This window comes from Onychostruthus taczanowskii, unplaced genomic scaffold (assembly GCF_017590055.1).
Source record: "Onychostruthus taczanowskii isolate IOZ18803 unplaced genomic scaffold, ASM1759005v1 scaffold61, whole genome shotgun sequence".
NCBI lineage: Eukaryota > Metazoa > Chordata > Aves > Passeriformes > Passeridae > Onychostruthus > Onychostruthus taczanowskii.
In genome coordinates this window covers 1363597-1384436 of record NW_024503790.1, presented here as the reverse complement: position 1 = coordinate 1384436, position 20840 = coordinate 1363597, and the positions used below count along the sequence as shown (strand labels likewise).

The following is a 20840-nucleotide window of genomic DNA, read 5'->3' as shown; positions in this document are numbered from 1 at the left end:
TGGTGAGAAGTTGTCTGTAGCTGGGCAAGAGATGCTCCTCTGGCACGCTGTTCACCTTGTTACCTGAGCTGGCACAGGCATGACCCATGAAGCCTCTGTGGCTTTATTTTGGTAATTACTAATAGTTCACAGCTGGGTTGAAACCTGGATTTAACCTTATTCAGGCTGTGCTGTGAACACTTCTGCAAGCATTGAAAATACATCTCCAAGTTCAGAGTTACAGAAATATTCTGTGTGTCGCCTCCAGACCCGTCCCACACCCACACCCCGCCTCAAGGAGAATCCCAGCAGGATTAGCAGGGCTTAGACACAGTTTCCTCCACCCCAAACAACCTCTCCAGGTCTCAGCTGAAAATAGCCAGTTTGCCTCCATGCTGAGGTTGCAGTGGAGGGAGACAGAGACGAACTAACAAAATCAGGTTGCCCTTAGAAACACATTTGTATCGGGCAGAAGAATTCATTGGGGTTTTGCCAGCCCCCGGGAGGAGACGCGGGGGTGAGGCGAGGTCTGGGGTGATTTAGTGCGGGTGAGCTGTCTCAGTGCTGGGTAATTTAGAGATGCAAAACTGAGCCTGGAAGTAATGAGCTCTGGCTAATTAGGTGCTTGTCTGCAGGTGGAACTATTGCAGCTGGTGCTCCCAATATTGCTGGTTTGTGTTTGAAAGCATCATGGAATCAGTGGGATGCTGGGAATACAGATAATTTGCAACAAAGGGATTTTTTTTGCGTTACCTTCCCCCTAGCCCCCAGCTTTCCTTTGGCATTCCCGTTTGGCTTGGCGATGATTATCACACATGGACCAAAGACGAAAGGGAAGGGATGAGGGGAAAGGGGTTTTTATCCAGGCAGATACTGACAGGACAAAGGGGAATGGCTTCCCACTGCCAGAGGGCAAGGATAGATGGGATACTGGGCAGAAACTCTTCCTTGTGAGGGTGGGCAGGCCCTGGCACAGGATGCCCAGAGCAGGTGGGGCTGCTTCATCCCTTGAAGTGTCCAAGGCCAGGCTGGATGGGGCTTGGAAGTGACCTGGGATAGTGGAAGGTGTCTCTGCCCGTGGCAGGGGCGGGACTGGATGAGCTGTGAGGACCCTCAGAACCCAAACCAGCCTGGGATCCTGGGATGTTTTGTGGAATGGATATTTAAAGGGCTGTAAGTTGGAGGATTTGGAGACGTGCTCAGGTACAAACAGGACATGCACTGTGGCTGTGGCTGCTGCACTGGCTGCTCAGACTGAAGGGCTGGGCATGTGCCAGGTGGGCTCTGCCCCTGACCTGGGCCGCGCAGTCGGACGTGCCAGCACCCGCATCCGCAGATTGCCGAAATGTGGCGGGACTCCTGGAGGGAGAGGAGCAGGAATCTGAGCAGCAGCAGGATGCTGGGGGCAGGAGAGGGACAACATGCTGTTCAGTGAGCTTTTGAAGGTCACAGTTTCCTTTCAAGCTGCAGTTTTCGGCCCTGGAAAGCTTTTCCGATGGGAATTTGTGTGCCCCTTCTCTTTGAAAAGCTCTCCCTGTTCCCATTCAGCTCCATGTCTGCATTGTGTGGCAGACAGCAGGGAAAGGCAGTGTTTGGGATTATTTGGAAGTTGATGCTGAGATTAATGATACATAATTAGGTAAAAAGCTCAAGATGTATTTGATGCAAGTTTTGTTATGAGGAGAGTGTTCATTTAGAGCATAGACTAAGCTGGGAGAAGCAGGGAAAGCCTCACTGTAACATTTGGATCCAGACAGAGCTTGGGGAGGATGGTTTAATGAGGAGCACTTAATGCAGAGGGATGCACAGGATGATAACTTCCAGTTATCTTCTCAGAGTTCAGTTGGGGAGCAAGGAATGAGTCCTGCAGTCAGGGGTTTTGAACAAGGCAATAAAGGAGTGGTGAAACATCAACAATATTTATGTAAGTGCATTTCTGGTACAAAAGGAGAAGATAAATACCTTATTTAAGGTTTTGTTCCAAGTATAAAATAGCCCATAAACAGGAATTTAAAGATAGTTCAGTGATGCAGTTTAATACACAAAACACGCGGAAGGATTAAAGAGTTTGTTTGTACAACCGCTTCATTGATCCACTTAAAATTTATATGTCTGATAGATGGCAGTTGGGCTGTGAACATTGACTACACATGTGGCACCAAGGAGCTTTATACTGGGCCATAAAATGTTGAAACAAGCTTAATAATGGCTTTTGCCATTGGGTCCTTCTGGGGATAAGTCGTTCTGGAAAGTGGCAGACCCTGAAGGTTTGCATCTCTTGACAGGGGTGATGTACTGCTCTATTAAAAATCTCAGTACTTTAAAACCATGAACCCCATTTTTGCCACTTCGCAAACACTTTTTATTGTGTTCCTTTGTTTTTAAAACATTTGACTTGCCAGAAATAGTCCTTAGACCAGAATTAATTACTGGTGTAAAGCTGCCATGGGCTTTTAAGGAATTCCTCACCTGCAGCTCTTAACCGTGACCATACTCCTGAGTGCTCATGCCAGCAAAAAGTTGTGCTTGTTTTTCCCTGGTATGGTAACAAGAAACACCAAACACTGAAACACCAGTGCCTCACAGGAGCTTGACCTGTGGTATAGTCAGGGCTCAGAATTGTGCTTTGTTTTGACATCCCATCACGTTATGCAAGAGCAGTTGCATCCAGCTGAGAAAACGGAAATAAAAGCACTTTTTTCATACAGAGGCCACCTCATTCCTTAAGACTCAGCCAAAAGGCCTGATCCCCTTGTCAGGAATCCACTAGCAAAAAAACCCCTGAACAGACAAAAAACCCCACCCAAACACATCCTAAAATAAAACGTGATCTCTGCAAGGAAGGGAGATGGGATATGTTGTTGGGTGGAAGCAGGGAATAGTTAGGGAGGGTCAGCATTTTATTAGGTGGGATCTTCAAATGTTTTCCAAAGTCCTTGAGTTATGTTGGTCTTGATTTTTGTAATATTAATTATCTCTTATCTGTTATGAGCAAGAGCAGCTCAGCTGTGAAGGGTCAGGGTGCTCAAATCCTGTAAGAGCTGAAAATGTGGAGGTGACTGGGAATGGGGGAAATCAGCATGGGCTTCTGTAATTAGGGGCTGGATTCTGCAGATACACAGTAGGATTGAATTATGGTCACCCAGGCAACATCAATCCTACCTTTCCCTAAGTTTAGAGTACTTGCTTTGTAACCTGAATTTTATTTTTCCTTGGAAGAAGTCAGTTTGGTTGTCACATTTCAGCATGGAGAGATGATGACACTGTTTTGATCTTATATATTTTAATTTTTCCCAGGTAGTGTGTCATTTGGTGGAGTTTGCTTTGGGATTTTGTTGTTGTTTTGTCTTCTAAAGTCTGTAGTTTGCTTTACCAGCATTCCTTCCTCGGGCTTCTGAAACGTGATCTGTCAAAAGAGGGATTGATTTTGAAGGGAAAATTGATTGCTGAAGTAGTTGCTAAGTAAAGGAGTTTGTGGTGCTACATTTGGGAGTAGCAGGATGAAAGCTGAGGAGAAACAAGCTGCAAAATTTCCTGCTGAGGAGTTTGTGCTGAGATTTAATTCTTCTGATAGGGAGCACTGATGCATTTTGAGCTCCTCATTCATTGCTGTGCAGCTTTCCAAACCACTCTGCGCTGTGGGGGAGTTCATCTTTCTCCCTTACCCTTTCCTTTATGAGCTTGGCTTGATTATTATCCCCTATCAACCGGCTAAGAGGAGCATGATGCTGTCTCCCACCCCTTTTCCTCGTGGCACAGCACAGAAGTCAGGGGAGCAGCGAGATGGCAGCGGGGCTGCAGAGCTCGGGTCCCAAACCCCACAGAGGTGCCCGTGCTGCCTCTTTAAGAGCTCAGGCTCTGCCTGCGCAGGGATGGGCAGGAAGAGCTCCGGAGCCAGCCCGGCGTGGCACGGATGGGATGTGGCTGTGAGGGGATGTGGCTGTGAGGGGATGTAGCCATGGGCTTCGCTCATGGATGCGGGGAGAGGACACGGCGCTGAGCCGGTTCACGGCCAGAGCTCTCCAGGATCTCCCTGACAGAGCTCTCCGGGATCTCCCTGACAGAGCTCTCCAGGATCTCCCTGACAGAGCTCTCCGAAATCTCCCTGCCAGAGCTCTCCGGGATCTCCCTGCCAGAGCTCCCTGGATCTCCCTGACAGAGCTCTCCAGGATCTCCCTGACAGAGCTCTCCGGGATCTCCCTGCCAGAGCTCTCCGGGATCTCCCTGCCAGAGCTCCCTGGATCTCACTGCTGGAGCTCGCTGCCAGGTAGGACTGAGCGCGCCGTACAAAAGGCTCGGCCCTGCGAGTGGAGGATGGTGGAGCTGGGGAGGATGGGGTGATGCCAGGGAAGTTCCAGCTGCTGTGACTGGCAGAGCTTTTCCCTTTGAACCTTTCCAGAACCTTGTGTTACCCAGCCGGCTCAATGAAGTGTTGCTGCTGTTGGGATGTTCAGCTCCTGCATTTTAATTGCATGGTGAATAGAGAAGAGGCTGCAGAGGAGAAACACACTCCTGGAAAGCTCCCTGCTGTCACATCCGTGCATGCTTGGGTTTTATAGATTCCTTGCTCCAAAAAGCTGAAAGAAATGCTCAAATTTTATGTGGTTTCTTGCCCTTCTGTAATCTTGCTTGACGGTTTTTCCTTGGGATTTTTAATGCACAGTTTCAGTACAAGTGGGGACACGTGTGGGGATTACATAACCCTGGGGAAGCCAGTGGGAGACTGGCTCCATTTCTGGGCAGGGATGAAAATCAGGAGTTCTGGAATGGTTTTGTGTAATGTGTTTGCATAGGTGCCTGTGAGTACCACGGGTATTTTTATTCCTGGGAAGAGGTGCTTCCTCGGAGCTGTGAGCTGGAAGGGGAGGAGAGGTCAGCAGTGCTTGGAGTAAAATGGTTGCTAGTTGCTGAAATGAGCTTAGGTGAAAAGCACCATTTGAGGGAAAATGAATCCATTTTGGGAGAAAATGGAATAATGTTCTCTCTGTCTTCCTGCAATCTCGGTGGAGCAGAGAAAGCTGTACAAATTCCTGCTGGAAGGGCTGGTTTTGGTGTGTGTTTCCAGGTCTGTAACAGCACACAGAAATCTCGCAGAATCGCAGTTCTGTAGTATGATTAGAACAAGCAGAGAAATGTGATAGGAGGAGGAGATTTCTGCTAGAAATTCCTGCTGACTGTCATTTCACTCAGCATTTGGCAGTGTCACTGATTGCTCCAGCAGCTCCAGGCTGGATTTTTTTTACTTAATCACTTTACAGAGCAGTCACATATTCCCCTCTCCTCACAGTGTGGCCATGGCTGTCTAATTAACAGAGATCCTCCCCTTCTTAGGGAGATATTTGGTTTCCAGAAAAATTCAGTGTGGTTTCCAGCCAGCATTCCTTCTCCCACTGGGTCTGTAATAGCTCCCGAAATTCCCCAGCTTGTAATCACTGCTGCAGCCAGATGGGGACTGGGTGGAACACCCATTGCATCTGTGCCTGCATTTATGAATCTGCCAGAAGTATCTCACTTAGGTGAGATTTTAGATATATATTTCATGAGTTAATGAGCCCTGAACAGCGACAAGGAGAATCCAGCACTGGTACTGCCAGGGTTGTCATCCTTCTCCCAGATCCTGGCATGATGCTGATGGAGCAGGGAGAGCTCTGAGGAGTTAGTTGTTCAGCCTGACACAAGTAAAGCAGAGGTTGCAGTTCCACTTTACCAACTGCTGGTGCTTTAAGAGGTTCTTCTTGGATTTAACAGGGTCTCCTTACTCCTGCTCTTCTGCTTCTTTGCTCTCCTCATCTTTTCTCCCTGGGGAAGGAGCTGTGAAAACTATGTGAGATTTGGATTTTCTTTGCTTTTCCCCTGCTCCCTCTCCCTTCCCACCCTCCTGGATGGTTTCAGAGCATAGTTGCCCAAATCAGTGATGTGGGTGGCAGGATATAGGGGAGGAGGAGGGGGAGGAAGAGAGAGGGCACAGGGTGCTCCTGAATTGGATCTCAGCACGGCAGGGCAGTGACACAAAGGAGCTGCCTGAATTACTCAGGGCATCCTGGTGTTCCTGGCTGTGGTGAGTCCAGCACTGCAGCGAGGCTGGGCTGGCTGCACTCTCACTCCTGCACTTGCTTGGCTGTGCTGGGGCAGCCTGAAAGCAGTGATCCCAAGGCTTGTGCTGCATTTTGAGATGTGCAGCCCCAGTGGCACCAAAATCTGCGTGTGAGAGCAGATGAATGAGTGCCCTGGTGTGGGTGTGGATGTGCATGTGGATGGAATGATGCTGCTGGATGAGGTTCTGCTTCCCACCTGCCTGCCCTGAACTGTTCACCTCCCTTGGTGGAGTACCCATGCTGTCACTTAACCCTTTCCTAGAAGAGCCTCGTCAGCACAAGTCGTGATGGACTTTGCTGTCACCCTGGCTCACTTCTCCCCCGGTAGCAGCAGCTGTTATCCCAGGGCAGGCTCCTTTGGCAGGTGGAGGGAGAGGGAAGGTGGTGATTTCCACTGGGGAGCAGGAATAAGCTCCAAGAGGCTTGGTGGGAACCAGGAGCCTTTCCACTTGCCCAGCTCCTTTCAGGGAAGCTGGAATCTCTCCACTAGTCCAGCCCCACCTGCCCAACTTCTTTGCAGAGAGTCGGTCTGTGGATGCCACAAGTTGGATGCTGGAAATAATCACTTTCTCCAACCATTATTTCATTAAGGCTTAGTGGAATTTGAGGCATTTTGTTGCTGTCAGTCTTGTGTCCAGGTCAAATCCTTTTGAAAAAAGGACTTAAAAGGTTTCTTCTGGATCTGATGAGTGTCATCCCTTCCTTGGAGAGATATTAGTGACTCCAAACTCTGCAAATCCATCTAAACTGCTCCTTCCTTCAGGCAGCTCTTCCTGGGTGCAAAAAGAACAGTTGCTCTGCTCAAAGGAGATTATTTCCTCCTGACTTATATAAGTTCTAAAATAAGAAAATAAATCCCAACCTTGTCAGGGATGAAACTGTTTTTCCAAACTCAGGAATGATCCTTTTTGAAGCAGAGATTGCTTCAGTGAATTGTCAGGAGTGCCTGGAGGAGGGAAATCTCAGCTATGACACAAGGGGGGCAGCTCCATCCTGGGCCTCGGGCTGTCATCCCTGTCATAGGGATGCTCTTGGGCAGAGGGAGTGGTGCTACAGCAGGAAATTTGAGTTTCCATTCCATCTTCCAGTGTGCTTTTAATCCTTCTGTCCCAGATCTTGGCTTTTTTGTTGTTGTTTTCCAAAATTTGGGGGTGAATGCAAGATCCTTGGGATGAAGGCTGGGAGTGACTCTGTTGAAGTTTGTGACAAATCTTACTGTTGTTTGGCTGAGTCAGAGTTTTAAATCTCATTTGGTTGTTAAAAACCTCTCTGTTTATCCACTGACACCACTTGGGCCTGAGCTGGCAGATGAGCTAAGTACAGATGAGCTTTAGACCCTGCTAACGAATTCTTGCCATCATTAAAAAAAGGCAAAAAGAGATGTAGGGTGAATGAGCACCAGCCTGGGCACCAGTGGGACCAGATCCTCTTCCTGGTTCTCCTGCCCTGGAGGTGGCCCTGGGCTGTCCCCTGTCACCTGCCACGGTGACAGGCCGGGGCCTCCCTGCAAAGGTGTTGTGAAGGTCAGGGCTGGGCTCTTCCCAGCCTAATCCCATCAAGCAGATTTTTACTGTGTTTGGTGCTCAAACACTGACTATATAACAAAACAGAGACGTTTTAGGGCAACTTCTGAGCGTCTTTGGTGAGGAGGAGCTTTTTAGTGACAAGTTCAGAGGCAGAGCAGAGCAGGTTGTAAATTTAACTCTGTCTGTGTGTGTCTGATGCTGTGAATCTCAGTGCTGCTGGAGGAGGAGCTGACCCAGCTGGGACGTGCTGTGAGCAGTGGGCAGGGGCAGAGCAGGTTGTGTCTGAGCAGTCCTTACTTCAGCCTTAACATTTGGTCCATTTTAAGGGGAATGGTTGGGGTTGTGGAGCTTGGGGTGGCTGTTGAGTTGTGTCAGCGCTGGCAGGGTCTGTGCTGTCACTGTGGTGATGGTCCCTGCAAAGCTTTGGGCAGCAGCATTAATCTGGGGATCAAACTTGGGGTGCAGAGTCTCTTGAAATCTTGATTCAAACTAATCTGAGCTCAGAATTTAACTTAGCAATGTGTTTTTCCTTGTTAGAATAAAATTAAGAAGTGTTTTAATGACTATTTTTTTTAAGTATGTTAACAAGTGAGGTCTGTGTTCTTCCATATGTACAAGAACCTCAGTCATTCCAGCTGTTCTCATTTTCCATGAAATTTTGGTGTGTAAAATATAAACAGCAAAAAGGTGAAAATCGATTATGGCATTTAGGAAAATTTTTCAGCAAGTGCCTTTTTTATGACAGGGGGCACTGGGTATTGTCTAGGTCTGTGTGAGGCCACAAGGTTTTACCCAAGTCAGACTTTTTTAGTCTTTTGGATCCCTGCATCCCCCCGTTTTATTCCACAAATAAACCAGATTCTGTTGTGGGGGTTTTGTGCCTAGTTTTTTTGTGCATAGGTTTTTTCCCTTTTCGTTTTTTCCCTTTTTCCCCCCTCCTTAGATTTCCACAATACCTTTACAATTAAGAAAACCCTTGTAATTTGCCTTTAAGTCACCCTGCAGCAGCTTCTCAAAACCTCCCATCCCTCTGCCAGCCCTTTCTCTTGGTGGGCGGATGAGGAAGGGAGTCACTGGGTGAAGAGAGGCGAACAAGGAAACAATTCCAGCAGGATTGCTGCGTGGTTGGCAGAACAGGAGCTGCCATTGTCCGGCAGTGCCCTGCTGACCCGCAGGCTTTGCGCTGAACGCCGAGGGCTTCTGCCTCCGGGGCTCTTTCCCTCGCAAACAGAAGCACAGCTGGGGGCCCAAGGTTTTGTGGATTATTCGGAGACGAGTTTGCGTTGGTTCCCTCGTTCCTAGGGTGGGACAGCTGCCCCTGGAGCCCAGCAGATCCCAGGGGTCGGAGCTGCCGGGCTGTGGGTCCGGGCTGGGGTGTCCCTGGCGGGGTCCCCAGGCACGGCCCTGCCTTCCACGCTGCTTTCCTTGACTGGCTGTGTTTCAGAATCCCCCGAGGTCCTGTCCAGCAGCCCCTGGAGGATCGGATCTTCACTCCGACCGTCTCGGCTGTGTACAGCACTGTGAGTATCCGGGGCGGGGGCGGCGCGGGGCTCGGGGCTGGGCAGAGCCCAGGGCAGCCACGAGTCAGACACGGGAGAAAATGCAGCTTCCTTTTGCCTCTGAAATAAATGGTGCTCAAAAAGACTCTTTAGGTGGCATGTGAGTAGGAAAAGAAGGGAGGACCCTCTGGCTCTCCACAGCTCCCTGACAGGAGAGTGCAGCCAGGGGCAAGTCGGGCTCTGCTCCCGGGGAACAAGGACAGGACAAGGGGACACAGCCTCAAGTTGTGCCGTGTGAGCCTCTCCCGCTGGATGTTGGGAAAATCTCTTTGCTGAAAGCGTGGTCAGACATTGGCACAGGCTGCCCAGAGCAGTGGTGGAGTCACATCCCTTAAAGTGTTCGGAAGATGTGTGGATGTGGCACCTGGGGACAGGGCTCGGGTGGGTTCTGGGATATTGGTGGAACGTTGGGCTTGATTTTGGAGGTATTTTCCAACCTTAATAACTCTGTGATTTTATGAAGAACCTTTCTAATTGCATAGGAGCAAGAAAGGGAGAAATCTTTGAAAGACTTGTGGGTCCACTGCTATTTTTAAGTGCCTCTAGTTTTATTCAGCATATTGGAGAGTGGGTTTTCCCACTCTCCCAGTGGGAGGGTGTCACTGGAATGACAGTATTTTGGCCATATTTTCACTTGGGTGGCTCCATCTCTTTCCTGTCCCCTGCAATCTCACAGACTGATTTTTTTGTGTACTAGTGGCTTCACATTTCTAATACCTTTTTATGAGAAAAATAATCAAGAAATATTTGTTTTCACGTGAAACATTCCATTGCACAGAGGAAGAAATATTTTGATAGTAAATAGAATATTTGGGATAGGTGCCTTTGTCTTGCTGTCCTAGATGATTGCTAATGTAGAATATTGATTATTGTAGAAATTTAGCTTAGAAACAGTGATGTTTATTTGTGAACATGATAGTCTTTTCCTTTTATCTATTTCTTTTTTTGCAATGGCAATAGCTGGAAGCCCAGGGTTATTTATAAGCTTTGCTAAATCAGCACAGCCCTGGGAAAGTCATATTTTGCTTTTCTGGTTGGGATAGTGCAAATATTTTTAATGCCAAAAAACCCTGCTTTTAAGCTGCTCTTTTAATTATTTGGAAAACAGGAAGAAAAGCTGTAGATGGGATAAATTCACTACATTTTATGCAGAAACATAAGCTGCTTATAGAAAAACATAAGCTGCTGTGCAAGGTCTTCTCCTTTTCTGTTTGCAGGAGTGACTGGGGATGGGGTTCTTGGCTCTGGCTCCCTGGGGGCACCTGGGGCTGGAGCATCTCTTGCCCAGAGCAGCTGTGGCTGCCCCTGGATCCCTGGCACTGTCCAAGGCCAGGCTGGGCAGGGTTTGGAGCAGCCTGGGACAGTGGAAGGTGTCCCTGCCATGGCAGGGGTGGAACAGGATGAGGAGGATTCAAGTCCCTCCCAACCCAAACCATTCCATGGTGGTTCAATGATAATGATGATATTTAGCCCTTCCCTTTTTTGGGTTGCACAGGAGTTTTTGATGCCTCCTCTGCTGGGGCTGTCGGGGGTGCTAAGCTGGGCTCTGGGCAGGATTAAGGGTAAAAGTGCTGCTGCCAGGTGCCCGTTGGTCCCAGAAATGCAGCAGCTCGGGTGGCTGTAGGGGCAGAAGGACACAGCTGTAGCCATGGGTGGTCTGGTGGCCAGGGAGCCGTGGGTTCCCATCCAGGTGAGTTGGAATGGGTGATATGCAGCTCTGGCAAAGGCTGAAGTTCTGAGGTTTGAGGTGCTGACTGCAGTGAATCAACAAACCTGAACTGCAGGATTTGGGCACCCTCCGTTCTCAATACCTGACATAGAAATATTTGGGTGCAGAAAAGCAAAACCAGAGGAACAAATTCTGAAGAAATCCTTCCCTGGGAGGGTGGACAGGCCCTGGCACAGGGTGCTCAGAGAAGCTGTGGCTGCTCCTGGATCCCTGGCAGTGTCCAAGGCCAGCCTGGACAGGGCTTGGAGCAGCCTGGGATAGTGGAAGGTGTCTCGGCCATGGAACAAGATGAGCTTTTAAGGTCCCTTCCAGCCCAAACCATTCTGTGAACATAAATGTACAAACACTTATAATAAATAATTCAGTTTGTATTATCTTTTATATACCCCATACAACACTTAAAAACACTTAAAAATATCTGAAGTCCTTTAAAGAATGGGGGTTTTTTTCATTTTTTTCCTCCCAAGATATAAGGCAGATGCCTGTGGGGAAAATATGACTGTAAAAATTTAAATTAATGTAAAATAGAAAAGTAACTGTGAAGAATGACCTAAAATAGCTTTTCAGTGTAGAAAAATATCACTTCTTGCTATGTTACAGGAATAGAAGACAGGGCTGGAAATATCTCAGTTCCAGGATCTGAGAATGCAAAAGTTTGAGAGAAAATTTCATGTTTTGGGGAAAGGAGAGAAATTTCTCGGCTGGGTTCTTTTCAGGCTTCCATTTGAAGCCCCAGGCAGATTTCAGATTCAGAGGGAGTCCAGGGAAAAATGAATTGGGATGGAAAAAGCACATGATGGGAGTGCCTTGACAAATTCATTCATGAAAGGTCTCAGTGGTTTGTTACACAAAGAACAGCACCATGTGTTTGAGGGCTGGGTTTGCATTAAACAGGCATTTTGAAGAGATCACAGAATCTTGAAGGTTGGAAAAGGCCTCCAAGATCTTCAAGTCCAACCTTCAAGTGCATCCTCAGTACCCAGGGGCCGCTTTTTCCCATCAGCATTTTATTTACTTGCACATTCTCTGTGGGATCCCACGTGGATTATGGATCATCACTTCCAGAGATGTGTTCTTCCAGAGCATGGCTGGTGTGGGAAGAGTTCTGGGGTCCCTAAGCACCACGTGGTGACTCTGAGCTGCCCCCGTGTTGTTCCCGTACATCGTGCGTGGGGTGGGAGCAGAAATCACTTGAGATATGGACAGCCCACAGATGAACCCCCAATTTTTAGTCAGATAAAGAGAAAAAATAATTCAATTATCCTTTCTGTGCCTTTCCACACGCATTATCAGGACCTTGGTTGCACATTCCAGAGCTCTTTTTTTTCCCCACAGCTACAAAAATGGGAATGGAAAGTCATGTGGCTTCCACTATGAGCCCCAATAATAAAACCAAATCTGAGGGACAAATTTTCCTGTAGGACAGTGGTAGGAGGTGAGGAAGAGGCCAAGTGGGATGAAGTTTGTCTGAGAACTTGGAGATGCTCAAAATTCGCAACAAGGCTTTGGTAGAACCTCTTTATCAAGGAAATCATACTGGTATTAAAACCAAACCCACCTAAATTCATTGTAAGTCATCTTTATTTATTTATTGTGTTATGTTATACTGGATGGGTTGTTGGTTTGGGTTTTTTAATAAATAAATCCAGCAGTAAAATTATTCAAAGGAAGCCACAGTTAGAAAAATTTATTTCCATGAACTAACCTTGTAATAATTTTCCCTCATCAGTAACGGAGAATGCTCTACTGCAGAGCTACTTTTGGACATAAAGGTTTGGGGGTTGTCCTGTAAACTACTTCTTGCCTGGTGTTTCCAAATCCTCTATACTGCAAGAAATGAGGGTGATGACTTGTGTGGCCTCTGAAAGATCCAAAACCTGCAGAGTTTAGAAGGGGCATAAGAATGAAATTCTGTTTCTGTTGTAAATTATTTCAAAGAAATATATTCAACAGAGTTTTTTGGGTTGGAGTTTTTTGAAAGATGTAGACGTCTAACAGGAAGGGAACTGCACAGAAGGTGAGTGTAAATCCCACCAGGCACCCTGTCCTGTGGCCAGGGAAATGGGGCTGAATCTATGGAAAATGAGATTAATGAGGAGAAGCAGACACGCTCTTCAGATTCAGCACGAGGCACAGCCCTGGAATTGGATAAGAAGAATGATGGTGCTCATGGACATCCTGTCTTTGCACAAATAACTGGTTTTGGCAGGTTGTGGTGGAGGTTTGTAACTGCTTTAGTAGCATGTTGTGATTGGAAGTGCTGAAGCTTGGACCAAAACTACTCTGGGATAAACTCTCATGAGCTGAAGTGCAGCGCTGAGGCCCTGAGCAATCTGGTCCAGTGGAAGGTGCTCCTGCCCATGGAATGGGATGAGTTTAAAGATCCCTTCCAACCCAAACCATTCTGTGCTTCTGTGAATGACTTCTGGGTGAAAACTGATTTGTAGTGAGTGTTGACAAGGTGTGTTTGTGTGGGGAGAAGTCACCTGGTCAGGTGCAGCCCGGAGCAGGGTCCCTGTGGCGGGGCTGGATCCAACACTCCTTGAAGGCACTCATTAGTTGCTGTCCTCATGTGCCTTTGGAGCTGGTACCATGTCCTGTCAGGGTGCCCAGCTCACACCAGCTGGGGGCAAAGGAGGTCATGGGGCAGTGAGGTGCTGAAGAGCCCCCTTGTCCCAGATTTTCAAGGACTAAGGATTGGCTGTCATTCGCTCTTGGGGTGTTTGGTGGTTTTCTGTCCTGGGGTGCCCATGGGTCCCCCTGAGTGTTTCACACCCAGCAGAGGTTCCATGATTTGTGTCCTTTGAAGGGATCTTCCTGCACTGAAGAGAATCCTGTAGAAATGGGATTAGGGAGGATTAGCTGCTCCAGCCACCCTGTGCTCAAAGGAGGGATTTGGGTCAGGAGGCCGAGCGCTCCCTGCCCGGCTGCGCGGAGCCTGTGGAATGTGCAGGAGGGAAGCGCAGTGCCTCATCCTGCTCCAGCCTAGAATCATGGAATGGTTTGGGTTGGAAGGGTCCTTTAAGCCCATCCAGTGCCACCCCCTGCCATGGCAGGGACACCTTCCACTATCCCAGGGTGCTCCAAGCCCTGTCCAACCTAGCCTTGGACACTTCAGTGATGGGACAGCCACAGGGAAACCAGGGACTTGGGTGGGGTAAAGAGTAATCCAAATCTGTATGAGATGCTAAACCCAAAAGTGTAAAAGATCTCAGAAAGAAAAGCAAGAATTCCAGACTGAGTTTTTATTTTGTATTTCATTATATTTTTCCTTTAAAATACAGGATTAAGGCTTCTGGAAAACTAAAATTAGCTCTTGCTACTCAGGGAAAATAGAAGGTGATGCCCTAGCAAATTAATACGTAATTTTGTACATCAGTTTTTAGGAGAACAACTTAACCTATAGATTTAAGGAGGATATTTGCTTCCATAGTCATCTCAGACCATTTAAGAAACAACAAAGCACACCCTGGGCTCTGTGGGGGCAGGGACCTCAGGAGAGATGAGCTTAGACAGTCTCTACCTATTACCTTTGTTAAAAGTTACTGGAAAAAACCACACAAATTCAGCAAGTTTGTCTACCTGTTTACATTAAAATCAGTGTCTTATAATCCAGTTTATTTGTAAATAATTTGTTGTAGGAAGAGGAAGGTGTGGAAGCACCAACATTGCTGTAGCTGCTGAGAAAGGCTCTCTGTGCTTTTCCTTCTGGAACAGACACCAGTCCTTGGTTTGGGTGCTCTGAGCTAGACTTGGCTAAACTTAGGAGGTCCTGGAAAATCAGTGGTATGCTCCTACAGGATACTCTCCATGTTTGCTGTTGCCAAGCTATCAAGCTGGTACAATTTTTGTTAAATAATTGTTCTGCTGCCTTTATTAGGTATTCAAGCCAATTTTAGTAGGTCCAGACCTGTGTCTGCCATGTGTCTGCTGCACTGCACTAGGGTATCTCATGGACTCATTCAAGCAGCTGCAGTTTTCCTCTCAGTTCAGCTTCCAGATTTCAGATCCAATCATGAGAGCATTTCTTGGTGTCTTTCAGTAACGTGCAGCTTAGTTTATTTTCCCCAAGGCAGTGCTGGAGCCACCGTCCCTGGAAGTGTTTAGAAGGTGTGGGGATGTGGCACTTGGGAATGTGGTTTAGGGGTGGACCTGGCAGTGCTGGGTTTATGGTTGAACTAGATGATATTGGAGGGCTTTCCAGCCTTTGTGATTCTGGGATTCTGTTCCACAATTCTACTTGCATGTTGTAATTTCTGAGGAGGAGGAGGATTGCTGGGTGCTCACAGTGACCTGGGTTATTGGTAGCGCTCCTGTCCCTATTGTCAAAGCCCTGTGTGGACTTGGCTGCTGTTGGATGAGAGAATTTTGGATGGCTCCAGCCTTAGCTGGAGCAGTGTTTGCACTGCTGACAGTAGGGAGGTGAAAACTGGCAGTGGTTTAAGTCCCACAGCTGGCACAAAATAACCTCTGTTTTCCCCAAGTGCCATTTGAGGAGAATTGTGGTGAGGAGCATGGGCACAGCCACTGGGGATAGAAATTAATTCCTTCTGGTTTGGGTTCCTGTGCTTCCTCCCCCTCCTGACTGCATTATTTGATATCCATCACAATCCATAGTCACTTCTAAGCACCGAGTGCTGCATGACTGACATGACAGCTCGCTCAGGGTTGACACAGGAGTCATGGGACAGACTTTCATTTTCTCGGGGATGGGCTGTGGAAAGTTTTATGGAGCTCTGTGTGAGGCTGGCTGTGATCCAGCCGAGGCTGCGTGCGCACACCTGCCAAGAGAGATCAGCCCGAAAAAGAGATGATTCATCCCTGGCGAAGGGAAGGATCCAGTTGGGGACACAGGATGAGGTTCTGTGACTGACCCACCCTTTCCTCTGATGAGCACTCAGGGGCTGTAAATCTTCCCACAGTGAAGGCTCCTGGCCCATTCCCAAGCCCTGGAGCTGTTGCATGTTGTGATTTCCTGGGATTTCGGGGCTGGCGCAGCTGCTGTGGTGGTTTAGGAGCTGTAAGGACAGGCGTGGACACTCTGGGTGCAATAAAGTGACTTGGAAAAAGCACTTAAATGGTGAACTCCGTGACTTCTGCTCTCTTGGAGCTTGGAGCTAATACTCCATTAAAGGAGCCAGGAATTTCCTTCTGCCTTCTTTACCCTGCTGGGGACATTTATGCACATGTTGGCCTGTGCAGTGCCAGTGATCTGTGTGGGCTTCAGGTGCCTTTAGCTCAGACTGGGGAATGTTAGATGGGATATTGGGATTAATCCTTCCCTGAGGTGGGCAGGCCCTGGCACAGGGTGCCCAGAGCAGCTGTGGCTGCCCCTGCATCCCTGGAGATGTCCAAGGCCAGGCTGGACAGGGCTTGGAGCAGCCTGGGACAGTGGAAGGTGTCCCTGCTATAGCAGGGTGGCACTGGATGGATTTAAGGTCCCTTCCAACCCAAGCCATTCCATTATTAAGTAGTGCTTTTCAGCAAATAAATAAATGAGAAAAGGTCAGTGAGACGCAAATGCTGAATTTCAGTAACGTGTGTTTTAACCCAACCTGCCAACATTTAATTATGTTGAGCAGCTGGAGGTGTCACCCAATAGTTGTGTGACTCTTTTTTGCCTTTGACTCCCCCTTTTTTTTTATTATAGCCACTCTCTAAAATATATTTAAAACAATTCCATAGCAGAGATAGTACAATGGAGCAAATATTTGTGTGCCATGAAACCATTTTTCTAATATTTTGCTTAATGTGTTTTGTTGAGCATTTTTAATAGAAGTTGAGAAAGGAGATAAACATACACAAGATTTGCTTTGCTGTTTGATTTTTTGCTTGTGGCAAGCCCTGCCAATACCATGCCCTCTCTGCGGTCTTTTATTTTTCCTTTTTGGAGGGGAATATGCAAATTTCCCTCTTAGTTTGTTGCTGGTAATGTGTATCCCCTTACAAAATCCCAATATTTTTTGATATGGCTTCTCATGGAGGGATCAGAAGGTCCCAGGCCTGAAGGCAGAGGGATCCCACACATTTCCACCAGTGACTGCATCTGGTGCTCTGATTTTTTGGTCCTTCCACATTTTCCTGAATCGCATAAATAGTTAAATGACTTGTGCAGTGTTTCACTTAGATAAGTATATATTATTTTGTCTCTCTAGATATGTACAATGGAGTCTCAGCAGACTGATTACTAATGTAATGTTTTACTAACAGTTTATCTCCACACAGGTAACACAAGTAGCAAGACAACCGGGTCCTCCTGCCCCATCCCCTTACACTGCACATGAAATAAATAAGGGACACCCAAATCTTGCTGCAACGCCACCGGGACATGCATCGTCCCCTGGGCTCTCACAGGTAAGACCTGGCGTTGGAGCAGAGCATTCCCAGCCTCCCCTTTCCCTCCTATCCCATTCTCAGCTTCTCTGCTCATCAAGGAACTGACTTGTGTTGTTTGTGACCAGTGTAGAAACAAGGTGAATAAAGGGTGTGGCTTGAACCTTGCAGTGACCTATCAGCAGCACTTAGATTAACAAACCAATACCATTAATTGGTATTTATAAATTAAATGCAAGTTTATTAGGCACTAGTTCCTCCTGGAGTCTGTAACAGAAACTAAAAGCAACTTGAAAAATTAGAGAAGATGATCGTGGATGAGGAGGAATGTGTTTTGCTGTTGGATCAGGCAGTTTGAGGCACGACCTGACTTCCAGGTTAAACACCCTAAAAGTGCCCTATGTCCTGTCTCAGGGATTTTCCGAGGGGAAATCAAGATGGTGCAGTTTTGTACAAGATGGTGCAGTTCTGTAATTCTAAGAAATGGGTCAGGAAAACGAGTTGCACAAATTATTTCTCATAAAAGAGATGAGACAAAGGGCTGGTTACAGAAAAGTCCAGAATGGGAGGTAAATGGGAGTTATAATAAGAATGGAGAAATAGAGTTTCGTGAGATATGTGGAATAAATTGTCTCTTTGTAGCCTCTAGTAGATAAATATTCTGCAGGGCTGACTTCAGTGTGGAGAGGCTTATCTGAAAAAGGAGGGGGCAAAAGAGGCAGGTAATGGGCTGAGAAAAAAAGGGAGATAAAAGATACTGGGATGGGGAAAGTGGGATTTGTAAAGGAATGAGGTGTGAGCTAGAGGAAAGCCTGGTGTTCCCTCTGCTCTTGATGAATTTATACTTGTGTGGATCAAGCAGGAAGGCCTGAGCAGGTCAGTTGTTAAGGAGAGTGGGTTTGCTCTGAGGAAGGGGAGCAGGATGAGAGGCTGAGGGTGGGTTGGGAATGGGGAGGTGATGGGGAGAGCCTCAGGTGGATCCATGCCCCTGCCAGCCTCTGAAACATTAAACTGCAGCTGACCTCCCAGAGCAGGAGATGCCTGGAAACAGGTCATGGAAGGAACACTTCACCTGAATGATGCACATTCTAGATAGGACATGGTGGGGAAAGTGAAACTTCTGGTTGTGTCTGGGAATGTGCAGATGCTCATCCTCCTGGGTGGGATGTTAGAGGCTGCAGTGTCTGGCAGGCATTGGTGGTGTTGGAGCTGTTCTTGCATTCTGGCTGCAGGGTTGTTGGGAGTAAAGGCTCTGGACTGAGGACTGAGGCTCAGGGAACAGGGAGGGCACAGCAGGGTTGCAGAGCTGCCTGGTTTTTGTCATGGATCAAGACATTCCTTCCTGGTAAACCTCATCAGCACATGAAGCTACTCATGTGGCAGAGGAGAGGGGAAGAAGAGAGCATTCTGGGCAGCCTCTTTAAATCTATTGTAATCAAGAGATTTCTCTTCTTCCCTTAATATTTTCCATTGAGTCAGTGCATCCATAGAGAGTGGGCTCTGTGCCAGATCTCCAGCCAGCTGGATAATGCTGCTTTCCTGTTCTGCTGGCTCTTGGAAGTGAGGGTCAGCCTGTGTCCCTGCCGTGCTGCCTGGAGTGACCTCAGAGCCCTGGGGGCAGCTGAGGGTCCCCTGTGAGGAGCCAGCCCTGGTGTGCTGAGGGGCAGGGAGGAGCACACCTCCCTGTGGGGGTGTGAGGCAGGTGGGGCTTTGGGGCCAGAGAGGGCTGGGCACTGCAGAGCTTTTCCCAGGGGATCCCTGCCAAGCTGGCATTCAGCAGTGGAGCAGCACAAGTGCAGCTCCTGCTGTTCCCAGCCGGTGCTGGGGCTCCCCTCAAGAACCCTCCCCTTTGGGTGGAGCTTGGGTGGTGATGCCAGGTTGGACAGGCCTTGGAGCAGCCTGGTCCCTGCCCATGGCTGGGGGGGAGTTGGGGCAAGCTGATCCAACCCAAATCATTCTGTGGTTCTGTGAAGAGCCAAAATGCAGGAGTCTGCACTTGGGACACCAGTAAGGCTTGAAAGGGGATCAAAGCTTTATAGAATAACCTGCCCCAGAGACAGTTTTCTGTACCCCTGAACTATTAGAGATTTGGGTAAATTTATATTCTGATGAATATATTTCTGTGTATCTCACTTGGATCCCTGTCAGGAGTTGAGTTTCTATGTTATGGTAAGAAATTCCCAAGCTAAAGGGAGATTTGGATGAAAGTTTAACCTGTTCATTACATCTGTGATTTGTCTCCCCTGGGCTTCAGGGAACACCCTGGTGCTTGTGTTAAGAACGAGGTGAGTGGAAGTTTCCTATTTCCACACCTCTTGTAGTTTGTGAATTTCCATCGTGTTTTCATTTGTTTGCTTTCTTTTAGAAAGCGATGAGAGAGTAATTGTTGAGTAATTTTGTCTGATTCTTGGGCACCTTAAATCTTAAATCCTGCTGTTTCCCTTTAGAGATAAAGGGACCCAGGCTAACATGGAATTCAGATGAATGTGTTATTATTAATTCCTTTAACAACAATAAACCACGAATAACTGTATTTTACTCACCCATGCTGCGTTGATGATTGAACACTGAACAAAGGTTGTCTTTGCCTTTGTCCAGTCATGTCTAACATAGCGAGGGGGTGTTTGTGCATAAAAGATAAGAACAAGACCACTTTGTTTGAATTAGAGTCTGATTAAGGGTCATTGATTTCTCCATCAGACTCCTGAGTTAATAAATACTCATCAAAGTGAGTCTTTCCAAGGTAGGGACTGCTCTTGAGGCAGTAGTGAGTGAAAATACTGCTGGGTGTTTTAGGCTTTGGATGTCGTTTGGTACTAAATGGAGTTTGGGCAGAGAGAGAATGTGTGTCACTGCCAATGGGGCAGATTGCTCTGAGTGCTCACAGAGTCTCTCCTTGCTGTTACCCAGGTAGGATCCCAGCATCTCCTCAGGCTTTAGGGTTTCTTGAAGAGGGGATCTCACAGAACCAGGGAATGTCATGAGCTGGAAGGGACCCACAGGGATCAAATCCAATCCCTGGCTCTGCACAAACACCCCAACAATGCCATTCTGTCCAAACCCTTCTGGAGCTCTGGCAGCCTCAGGGCTGGGACCATTCCCTGGGGAGCCTGGGCAGTGCCCAGCACCCTCTGGGGAAGAGCCTTTCCTGATCTCCAACCCAACCCCCCCTGGCCCAGCTCCAGCCCTTCCCTGGCTCCTGTCCCTGCTCACAGGCAGGGATCAGAGCTGCCCCTCAGGAGGAGCTGCAGCCTCCAGTGAGGGCTCCCCTCTGGCTCCTCTGCTCCAGGCTGAACACACCAAGTGCCCTCAGCTGCTCCTGGTGTGGCTCCTCCAAACCCTTCACCCTCACCCTTGGCAGAAGGCGTGCTCTGAAGGAGAAGATGGTTTAACAAATGCTTTGGTTCCACCAGTGACCCCTCACTGTCCTGGCTGCTCCAGAGCTGCCTGGCCCAGCATGTCGAGGGCTGGGAGATGCAGTAATATCTTGAATTCTAGTAAGTGATAAAAGGAATTGCTGTACCTTACTGGAGCTCCAGGAGCTGGAGCAGTTCACTGTAAGTTTGTGTGTGATGAAATGACAGCATTGTGTCGAATGGTCTGAAAGGGAGAGTTTGGG

At 47.9% G+C, this 20840-nt stretch overlaps 1 protein-coding gene across 11 annotated transcripts in view; it reads left to right on the top strand.

Annotated features, from left to right (window-relative positions):
- The window catches only part of EIF4G3 (eukaryotic translation initiation factor 4 gamma 3), a 143804-nt gene that overhangs the window by 33906 nt on the left and 89058 nt on the right, over window positions 1-20840 (top strand). For 8 of the 11 annotated variants that reach the window (XR_005953751.1, XM_041419429.1, XM_041419427.1 and 5 more), the window contains exons 2-3: window positions 9045-9120; window positions 17099-17242. Coding sequence is in view for 10 of the 11 variants with exons in the window: in XM_041419429.1 (XP_041275363.1) it covers window positions 9045-9120; window positions 17099-17242 (220 nt within the window). In the remaining variant the exon portion in view is untranslated. The remainder of the gene's footprint in view (window positions 1-9044; window positions 9121-17098; window positions 17243-20840) is intronic. The other 3 variants (XM_041419432.1, XM_041419430.1, XM_041419428.1) reach the window with 2 other exon arrangements.